Source organism: Zootoca vivipara, chromosome 11 (assembly GCF_963506605.1).
Source record: "Zootoca vivipara chromosome 11, rZooViv1.1, whole genome shotgun sequence".
Taxonomy (NCBI): Eukaryota; Metazoa; Chordata; class Lepidosauria; order Squamata; family Lacertidae; genus Zootoca; species Zootoca vivipara.
The window spans coordinates 33613210-33624575 of NC_083286.1; the positions used below are offsets into that span (position 1 = coordinate 33613210).

General features: G+C 45.8%; 1 protein-coding gene across 1 annotated transcript; it reads left to right on the forward strand.

Moving 5' to 3' along the window:
• Nucleotides 1–1067: 1067 nt before the first annotated feature.
• Nucleotides 1068–4963, forward strand: CARTPT (CART prepropeptide). The gene is made up of 3 exons (XM_035099931.2): nt 1068–1277; nt 1616–1699; nt 3093–4963. The coding sequence occupies exons 1-3, from the start codon at nt 1134–1136 to the stop codon at nt 3198–3200; spliced, it is 336 nt and encodes a 111-aa protein (XP_034955822.1). The 5' UTR covers nt 1068–1133; the 3' UTR covers nt 3201–4963.
• Nucleotides 4964–11366: the final 6403 nt, after the last annotated feature.

Consider the following 11366-nt stretch of genomic DNA (forward strand, 5'->3'; position numbering starts at 1 on the left):
CTACCACCAATCCATCCTGTTGTGTGAATTCAGGTCTGGTTGAAATGTGGTCTTTGTGCTGTGATTGCTGCCTCTTCTAGTTAGCTCTTGTGCTTTACTGGCATCATTTTAAGTTCTGTACCACATTAGAATCATATGGATATTTCGCCTGCCAGTGTCAGCAGTCCTGACACTAGGAAAGCAAGCAGGAGCAGAACCATGAACCACATGATGTGGAACTTTGAGCCTTAGTGCATAACATGGGAGCCACCCATGAGCGTGACATTCATTCTACAAAGGTAACATTCGGATTACATCCAACATTAACCAGCTTTCCCAGATTCCTGAATAGCTACAGAAAGTTGAGAGGAAGGACCAATGATCCGAACTGGCAGGAAGGAACTGCTTCCTATGTTCAGTCAACTGTTTTCTTTTATGTTTTCTCTGGGGCAACATGTCTGGTGCTCTCATTGTCAGCTTTTTAATGCCAGGCTATGGCATTTCTTTTGCCCATATACTTCAGTATGATCAAGCCTATTTTGTAGTACTCAGCTTTTGGTCTGGGGTTATCCCTTTCATAGGACTCCTGGATGAGAAAATTTGTTCACTGTGTTATGTTTCCCTATTGTTATCTGGTTCCTAACTGGTTTTATTAGTTTTCCATTTTATGATGCTGCAAGTTGCTTGGAGACTTTTGTGTGTGTAATGATAACATATTTAAAAATACAGATATTATATGTCAAAATTTTAGATGCTCCCAGGTACCTTCTGACCATGCACAGTGATACTAAGTTGGAACACACTCATGTCCATGAGGAACATGTTGCGTTAGAAATAGGAATAGTTTCTGTCTCCGGAAAGAGGCCCGTCACTGCGCTTTACCCTAAGTGCAGCCTTCCACCCCACCCCACCCCACCTCACTTTTCTTGTTGTCTTGCGTCTTCTTCTTGCTCTCGTTCACCCTGGAGGAAATTGAGCTAATCGCCCAACTCTCCGTCATCCACCTTGCAGTCCCCGCCTCCCCACCCCCACCCCATACACACACACCCGCGCCAGGACTGACGTATCGCAGAGCAAACAGTTCTGTCAACAGGTGCCCCCAGCCAGCTGTATAAAGAGGGCTCCGCGAGGTGCAGCGTTTTCATTTCAGCACCATGGAGAGCTGCCGGCTGCTCGCTTTGCTGGGAGCCGCGGTGCTGCTGCTGGTGGGCGTCAAAGGGCAGGAAGAGACGGACCTCCAGCCGCGAGGCTTGGACATCTACTCCACGATGGAGGACACGTCTCACGAGAAGGAGCTGGTAGGTCCTACAGCAGGGAAGGGTGTGCATGGGCAGGGCGGGGGCCACCCAGAAAGCGTGCTCGGATCGCGGGTAAAATAACTTGCTTAGTTGGATCGCTCCCTTTGCTCGGCAGAGGTAGAAGTCTAGGGGAAACTTCGCCACAGTTAAGAGCAGGGAGATGATCTAGGGACTGAGGTGGAGATGAAGCTCGAGGAGGAAGGCGCTCAAGGAGGGTGTCCAATCTCGTGGCGCCCATGGGCAGCGCAGTGCGTGTCCGCGAGAGGCAGGGAGTGACCCCACCGCCCTGCGAGGTTTGCTTGCGCGATGCACTGACGGCTCGCTTTGTGTGTCTGCAGATCGAGGCGCTGCAGGAAGTTCTGGAGAAGCTGAAAAGCAAGCGGCTCCCGCATTACGAGAAGAAGTATGGTCAAGTCCCCATGGTGAGTTGGCTTCCGAGTTCCGATCCCATCGCGCTGAGAGGGAAAAGGGCAGCTTTCGAAGGAGAAAGTTGTCCGGAGAGGGACCAGAGGAAGTTGCAGGGTGTGTGTGTGGTCAAGACAGGGCTAGGACTGTCAATCCGGACTTCAGCCTGGTTGACTGGTTCTGATCCTGGCGTCCCCCACTTAATTTGAAATCGGGACTTGGGAGTCCACACCTCTCAGAACTTTTGCAGGTTGTTGCTCTTTCACGCAATTGCTGTGATTCCAAGAGTTCTGAGCTCTCCCTGCCCTATTAATCTATTAGGTATCCCCGATTACACAGACCTGGGAGTAAATCCCATTAAATTTACTTCTGAGTAGACATGATTGAAAATCGAGTGGAAGCGGAAGGTTGCAGTCTTAGTTTCTTTGCATTTTTTGTTATATTCTATCATCTAAAATTGATGTGGAACTTGGAGCACATTAAAAAGAAAATTCCTTCTGAGTAGCCAATAAGAAACTGGTCATTGATTTCAGCTGAGGACTAGATTTCACTTACCCCTTGCTATATTAAGGTATTAGAAATGACTTTCTATTGCACTGGGAGACAAAATTCCTTAATGTTATTAATATTTAAATTTCCAGTTTGAGTTTTGAGTGGATTCTTATATAAGTAGGGTTTCAGTTCTCGATCTGTACTTGAAACGTTTGGCAGCAATATGTGTGCTTTGGTCAAAAGAGTTATTTGCTTGTGATCTTTTATTACTTACCTGGAAGGAAGCACCACTGAAAACAATGGGACTTCTGAGTTGACACGTACAGGATTGCTAATTCAAATACTGCATGCTTCCATTATTAAACAACAAATATCCCTAGGGGAAGTATGTTTGGGAACTTTTTGATGAGGGCTAGAGATTTTAATGTGGTTTTCTAGATACTCCAATATTGGTATCCATGTTTCCAGATGGGTTATTACTGTGGGATCACTGTTCCTCGTTGCAAGCAGGTGTTGGTTTTGTTGTTTTGTTTTGTTATTTTTGCAGCACTACACATCATAATTGGTCTCATAGTGCCAGCCTGGCTTCACCTCCATTTAATCTGAATTTATCTGAATGAGTAAAAACAAAACAACAAAACAACAACACAAAGACCTGTTGCCAATGACCTATCTGCAGAATGTCAGTGATCCATTTGCAAATTAAGCCCCATTCTGGAAGCCCCCTAACCTGAAGTCGAGCAAACCAATTCTCCCACTCATTTGTTGTCCTGTTAGGATATTGGGATAGCAGAATATTAAAATCCTCAAAAAGTAAAGCTCGGGTGTTGAAAAATTAGTAGAAATGGCACTGTAGCCATTTTTGTTCTTCTGCATGGTGACTTCCTTTGTCTAACTGTTGGTTACTCTCAACAACAGTGTGATGCTGGAGAGCAGTGTGCCGTGCGGAAAGGATCCAGGATCGGAAAGCTCTGTGACTGCCCCAGAGGAACATCTTGTAACACTTTTCTCTTGAAGTGCTTGTAAAGAAATGCCCCTCCCTCGACCATTGGAGAACAGAGAAAGATCCAGTTTTGCCTTGCCTGAAGGATCATACCTGTGACACCGTGGCGGGTGGGGTGGGGTGGAGAATAGTATCCATCTCTCTCTCACACACACACACACACACGGGAAAAAAGTAAACAGTTATATTTAACTGTTGCCAGTGCATTACCTTTTAGGATGTCTGATATTTTTCTGTCCTGCCATTTCTTCTCCATCTTGCCGTTCAGTTTTCTTCCCTGTGCCCATCTTCGTTCTTTCCATGCATCTGTATCTCTGTGCAAAGAAGCTCAAATGATATTTTGAAATTAGTATTTTTGTATGTGGAATGTCCTCATGACAACTAGATCTAGGGAGCATCCATTAACCTGTCTACCTTCTTTGCAGCCAAGGGCCCGAGAGACAGGACATGTGGGAGGTTGCAACACATAAACAATAAATAGGACAGTGTCTGTTAATACCTTTTTCATTAAAGTGCACCAAGGGAAAATGTGTATATGAACAGTAAGTAAACAAAGGCATCATTCCAGAGCCCCCTGTGGGCCAATCCTTTTGTCTCTGTTTGCTAATACCTTCACCCCAGTGCCTGCACCTTTTAGGAGGGCAGCCAAATTATTGAATAAAAAGCAATGGAAGCTACTTGTATACTGCATGCTAGGATTCTAGGTGCAATTAGAAACTAGGAATGGTTTTTTCTTGACCAGGTGTGTAATGGATCAGCCTGTGGTGTTGCCATTTCAAAGGGCAAGTGTATGTAATAGTAGCCACATTGCAAACATGCCACTATGGTGACTTCATGGTAAACAACTTCAGCGAGTGAATCTGTACTGATTAGCCACCCATGTTATTTCATGTTTGCTTCTTGGTTACTAAATTCACGTGGTATGAAAACAGTCCTACGTTGAAAACCATGTACAGTTGATCTGGAGCAAAATCTGAAATAATTGGAAGAAATGCTTAATATGTAGCCAGATTAGGTTTTGAAGGAACCACAAGGGGGGGAAAAGGAATATTGCTCAAATCTTCCTCTGTATAAACTCCAGTTGTTGGGTCTTCCTTTCTCAACAGTGAAAAAGCATACAGGTTCAAGGAAAACAAGGGTCTTCTTCAAATTGTCCAAAATGTCTAGGCTTTTACCAACAGTTTTACTTGTAAGAAAGCATTGTTAATGGATGTATCCACTTGAGATTGTTTTGGAGACCCAGTGCATGAATTTGATGCAGTTACTGCAAACAGCATGGCCATTGTGCACATCTCTGACCATTGTGCTGACCAAGTCTTGGCAAGAGATTGAAAAGAATAGGTCAAGGCATCATAAACTCCAAGTAGCTCACATTAAAGGTGTAGGAGTTACTGAATCAAGGTGGGTACCACAGCACTAAAAATAACAACAATGTTGTTGTTGTACAAATTTCTATTAAATATGGAACACCTTCCATTTTTAGGCACTATTTCTCATACATCTTATGTTGTGTGGAGTGAATGGTAGCTGTTGCAGAATAGATCAGGGTCCAGAACTGTGAGACTGAGTGTTCAGTGGAAGAGTTCTAATGTTTTAGAAGCACATGAAACAGAATACTTCTGTACTTCTGTAACAATGTACAGCTCACATATTTAGATGTTTTTCAGTAATGTCCCATTGTGTTCAAATCCTTTATTTCATTGTTAATAAAAATCATTGTTACAAAGTCCTTCTTCAATATAGTCCTCCTTCTTTTAGTATCTTCAGACATCGAGGAATTTTTATACTTGGGCATTTTGGGTTAGGTGGTTGCAAGTTCTTTTTCGCCAGCACAAACATATGCATACATGACTGTGTGAATAGCAAAGCTGAAGCCTTGGCAATAAAATCATCAGAATTTGGTAAGGTAAATTGGAAATTTGAAGGACTGCTGCCTTTGTTTGGATGGACATTGTCAGCAAGATTAACCTGATGCTCTAAAGAATGCCTACAGCAGAAAATGCTGGGCGGAATTAATCAGAGCGGCGGAATCCAAAGACCAAAACCTTTTTTGGAAACTGGTGGCCCCTGGCACCCGCAAGACCAACTCTTCCCTAACCTCACAAATTCCACCAAACCTCTGGGTTTCGTATTTCCAATCTCTATATGACAACATTGAACTACCACCCCAGACCTGCAAAATAGATCAACTGGCAAAATGGCCCCCAGTAACACTAACTGAAATGAAAACCTACATCAACCAACTGAAATCGGCTAAAGCCCCAGGCCTAGACGGCATTACGCCAGAAATGTTAAAAGCACAAGTAGACTGGTGGGCACCATTTCTAGCCGCCTTCTTCACGCATATAGACGACTCTGGTCATATCCCCAGAGATTGGGGAATAGCCTTAATAGTGCAATTCTACAAAAAGGGCAACAGAAGGGACCCAGCAAACTACAGGCCGATCAGCCTACTAAGCGTGACCAGTAAGCTCTACGCAAAGCACCTTCTCACCAAGTTTTCAGACTGGTTAGAGAAGGAAGACATTCTGGCAATCGAACAAGCGGGATTCAGACCTGGCCGGTCCACGTTGGATCACTGTCTAACGTTACAACATCTTATAGACAAATATAAATCAAGAGAGCAGGCCGCTCTGTAGGCCGCCTTCGTAGATTTAAAAGCAGCCTTTGACACCGTGTCTAGAACCAGACTCTGGGACAGACTGCAGGACACATCAATCGACAAACGGCTCCTATTACTAATTCAGGCACTCCACGCAAACACGGCCCTCAGAGTCAGGTGCAGCCACCTAGGGCACCTAACAGATCCCATCAAAACCTACCAGGGCGTCAGACAAGGGTGCCTTCTGGCTCCACTACTTTTTAACTTTTACCTTAATAACCTAGTAGCTGCACTAACTGATTTAGACTTCCATCCACCAAAGCTCGCAAACAGGCACATCCCTGTCCTTTTATATGCTGATGATGCGGTCATCTTATCCAGAACACCAATCGGACTTAAAGGGGCACTAAGGAGGCTTGCTATATATTGTGAAACAGAATGCCTCAAAATCAACTACCAAAAAACTAAGGTAATAGTGTTTGGGAAAAAAAAATCAAAGCCCAGAAGCTGGGATCTGCAAGGATATAGATTAGAGCAAGTTTCCAACTACAAATATCTCGGAATGGCAGTACAGGCCACAGGATCCAATAAATTGCACATAAACTCTATTGGAAGCTTAGCGGAAAAAACCGCAAACTGTATTCTCAAATTTTACAGAACACAAGGGGGCTTCTTGTTCTTGTGGCCCTTAAGCTATTTAAGGCCAAAACGTTGGCTCAGCTCCTTTATGGAGCCTTTCTAGGCCCGCCCTCCTCCTCCTCTCCCTTGGAGCGCGTACAATCCAAATTCCTCAGAGCCCTCCTACACGTTCCCACGACGAGAGTGGAGGCTTTAATCTGCCTATCATCAATCTATAAATGGCTGGCTCTATATTTGAAACCCCAAGGGATTGCGCCACTGATCCTATGCGACCAGTTCCAGTCCAGTTGGCAGCTAGCGGTTCTGAACTCTCTCCAGAGTATGGGCCTTGCCCCCCAAGCCCTCCTAAGATTGGATCTAAGACAAGCTAAAACAATGGTCAGACAACGACTCATTGATATCGAAAGACAACAGGACTGCTCAAGATGCCCTGAATATAGAATTGGAGAAATTGAGAGATACATAGCCGCCCCGGCCGGCACCATACCTCTCCTTTCTCCTGGCAAAAAATGCAAGAAGGGCTTTTACACTTGCCAGAAGCGTGGCATTGCCCACGCCTGTGCTGGAGGGGCTTTATAAAAAAAATCCCATACACCCAAAGACTCTGCGTATGCCCATTAGGGGAAATAGGAATCCCAGAGCACTTGTTCTTCAGATGCCCCCTCTATGAAGAAGCTCAAAGGGAGATCCTGGACCCCTTACTGGTGAGGTTAGCAAGCCTCCCGGAAAAGCAATTATACAACCTGCTCATGCTAGGTAATGACCTGAAGACAACCAGGGTGGTCGCCAGATTCTGTGCCCAAATATGCAGACACAGACTTTCTCCCGAGTCCGCCTGAATTTCCCCAAAATATGGTACCCTGAGCGAGCTAGGCTCAGCTTTCTGCAGCTTCTATTTTAAGGGTTAAACTTTTAGCATAGTTGTATAATTAACAATTATCTTTTAAATGTTGTTCAAAGCATCTTATATACGTTATGCTCCCGGAAACTGTTCTTTCAAAGGGATCCATTTTATTTTTATTTTATTTTCATTTTACTTTTAAGAGCTGGTCCTCGACCGTAATAATAATAATAATAATAATAATAATAATAATAATACCTGATGCTCTACCAGGATGCTCCTACCACCAGCTGCAGTTGTTAAATGGTTAATATTTCAGAAAATAGGGGATGGCCCAAATGCACTGGTATCTAAGAGGTCTCTTGGGGTGGATGGCCATATTATCAGGAGCACCAATGAAGCAAGGTGGGATCCAGGGTTTGCGCCCAAAGTCACTGGTGATATTGTGGTACAAGTCTCGTGCATACTTCCATGCCCTCTTGCATCCTGTGAAACGTTGCAAGGATTCAAGGATGGCCACCTCTCAAATGTCTTGGACTGCCTCAGGGAAAATGATGGAACAATGATGGAACAATGATGGCTTTATCATAATGCCCAGGGTTTTTTAGTGTTAACATGTGCTCAATAAATAACAAATAAAAAAGTACCATGTGTTAGATTCAGACTATGTTAGTCACAGTTTGCACTGATCTCAGTGGCAAGAGGGACTTGCAGTGCAATCCTAATCATGACCTATGTGGAAGCAAATTACATAGTTTAAGTATTTGCTGTGTGAAGAAGTTATTTCTTTTGTCCATCCTTAATCTTCCAACATTCAGCTTTATTGAATGGCCCCCAAGGTTGGAAGCAAAGGAACGGTGAGAGGAACCAGCTGGGGAACCACAAAAGGAAGAAGGCTCAGAGCCCAGAGAGTGGTGGTGGGACAATGATGAGCAGTCGGGGGGGGGGGAGACTGGGGAAAGGATGTGTCAGAACTCAGAAGCTGAAGAGGAAACCGGGCTTAGTGAGCTGGGAGGGTCTGGACAGAGAGAAGTCCAGTATCAGAGGAAGAAACTGAAGCAGGTGAGTCAGAGGAGGGAGGTGAAGAGGCAGTGATGAGTCAGGTTGATGAATAGTCACAGGTGCCCCCTTCCTGCTGCAACAAGCTCCCTTCCCCTCCATCTCCCAGAACCAGAAGAGGGATGAAACAAGACCAGCAACAACAGGTGCAGTTTCTGATTGCTTGAAAAAAGCTCTGGAGAGGATAGGACTTAGATGGCAGTGGGAAGGTGGGGACTTTCAGCCAGTGTGGTGTAGTGGTTAAAAGCGGTAGACTCGTAATCTGGGGGACTGGGTTTGCGTCTCCACTCCTCCACATGCAGCTGCTGGATGACCTTGGGCTAGTCACACTTCTCTGAAGCCTCTCATCCCCACTCACCTCACAGAGTGTTTGTTGTGGGGGAGAAAGGGAAAGGAGAATGTTAGCTGCTTTGAGACTCCTTCAGGTAGTGATAAAGCGGGATATCAAATCCAACCCCCCCTTCTTCTTAGCAATGAGGTAAGACCTGCCGGGGATAAGTTGCTGTGCTTATTAGGCCTGACACTCAGCCAAGTCTATTAAGATTGTGTTTTTGCTAATAGTTAACTCCAACTGCCAGCTCACTCTTTGACGCAAGGTCTAACATTATGAGAGAGGAAGCATCTCCTGGACCACTTTCCCCACACCTGGAAATAATTCCCATTGAATTCAATAGGAATGCATCTGAATAGACATGGTTAGGAGTGCACTGTCAGTTTAGACCCAACCTAATAAACTGAAAGGGGTGGGCTGCACAAATGGATGAGCTGAAAATAATAAAGCCACTATTTTATTGAACTAAAGAAACACAATTAAAAATAAACCAGTTTGGAAAATAGGGAAGTTATGTGCACTATATAAAGGGTCTCTGGATGTGAGTCTTCTCACCCTCCACTACTTCCTTGGCAGTGACAGTGTGCATATTTTGCTCCCTCCTCTGCAGTTTCTGGATATCTTTTCCAGTAAGAAGGCTGTGTTGTCACCCAGCACAATGACACAGACAGTGGTGATTTAAGCACCACTGGATGATTTAAGCCTTTAATAGCTAATTCAATCAAGCATTTGCAGGTGCCTTGCGTCAGTAATCTAACGGGTAACAACGTCCCCCAGAATAATCAGCAAGCTTGACGATAGGGTCTTGGGGTGTGCGTATGTACTTTTAAATGGTTAGCATTCTACGAAGACACCGTGATTTGCGTAGGTTTGGCTATCATTGTCAAGTATATCTGTGAGTGCTCAACACACAGTGCAGATTTAGATGTGCATGTACCAAATCAAAGTCAATTGTACTTTACCTATGTGATTCCACGCACACCATGCATATAAAAAGAAGCTATGTTTCGGCACCGGAGGAGGAGGAGGAGGAGAAGCAGCAGCTATGCACTTGCACCATACTAATCCTTGTAAGCTATTTGATAAATAAAATTTGTTCTGCACTACACAATGAAGTAGGCAATTTATTAACAAGTATTTCACAAGACGATTGCAATAAAATGATTTTTCATTTTTACCTCCCAAATAATTTGGTATCATCAGCAAACTGAGCCACCTAACCGTCACTGCTAACCCCTAACTCAAGCACTGTTCTCAATAGATTATTGAGGGTCCCCACTTCTCACATCCGTTCACTGACAAAACTGTCAAACTATTCATAGTTTTGGCTTCCTGTTTTCTAACTCAGGTCAACTATCGATTTACTTTATGACTTAACCTATGAGAAGTTCAAAAAGATGTACATGGTATCACCAGTCACTTCTGCTCAGATCCTGGACCTCGGAGACTTTCACACTGTTATCAGGGTTCTAGCCACTTTGGGGTGTGTGTGCCTATTTAGTCAGAAGTGAATCATATTGAGTACAGTGGGGTTTGCTCCCATATTGTGTACACAGGATCACATACTAAACCGGCTGACTTTGGGGGCGGGGGATAAGAATTTGATTTTCTCTTATTACATACCGTAGGATTCTAAGCCCAAAGGAAGTGGAATGTAAAAATATATCCATGTTGTTTTTATTGTGTTCTCAGTTCCACACTTGACAGCATTAGACTGTCACTTTTTGCCAGATAGACACACTTCTTTCTATTTCAGGACAGTATTCACTCCTCCGCCGGTGAGATTAAAAATAGTTGATACTTTTCTTTTCAGCACATTTGACAAATGGTAGTCAACAGCAGTTGTTGAAATGTTCAAAAAGGCCTAGAGAGGGCAGGGGAGAAGCCTCACTGCTCAGCATTTATGTCTCAGATAGAAGCACCTACACCTTTGATCACCTCTACTCACCGAGGGGCTGTGATAAACAGTTCATAGAATCATCCTATATAATAATGTCCAAGTTGTCCCTGCGTCCAGTTGTCCCGTGTGTCCCTGGGGTACTGCGCATGGGCCCCAGGGACACAGGGATTGGACGGAGAGACAACAGCCAACCGCCGCTCCGCCAACCGCCGCTCCGAAGCCCAGTCTCATGCTGGAGGCGGCGGGGGAAAGAAGCGCTCCCCCGGCAGCCTTGCCGCGCACCGCCGGCATAGGACGGCGCTTCCTCGGCGAACACAAGCAGGCAGACAGCCCGCCTGCTTGCTTCCCCGAGGAAGCCGAAGCGGCAGCGGGCGCCGAGGGAAGCCGGCTTTGGCTTGGCGGCGGCGGGAAGAAGGGGAGGAATTCCTCCCCTTTTTCCCGCCGCCGCCAAGCCAGTCCCCGAGCCGAAGTGCGGCGCGGCGGGGGCTTTTCGCCGTTTGCCTTCCCGGAGCGAAGGGGGAGGCAAACAGCGAAAAGCACCCGCCGCGCCGCACTTCGGCTCGGGGACTGGCTTGGCGTGCGCGGCGAGGTGGCGGGGGGGAGGAGAAGCGCTACTCCCCCCCGCCGCCTCGGCACGCAGCGCCGACATGGGACGGGGCTTCGGATACCTTCTCCGAAGCCCCGTCTCATGCGGGAGGTGCCCGGCGAGGCGACGGGGGGGGAGAGAAGCGCTCCCCCCCGCTGCCTCGGCACGCAGCGCCGGCATGGGACGGAGTTTCGGAGAAGGTCTCTGAAGCCCCGTCTCATGCGGGAGGTG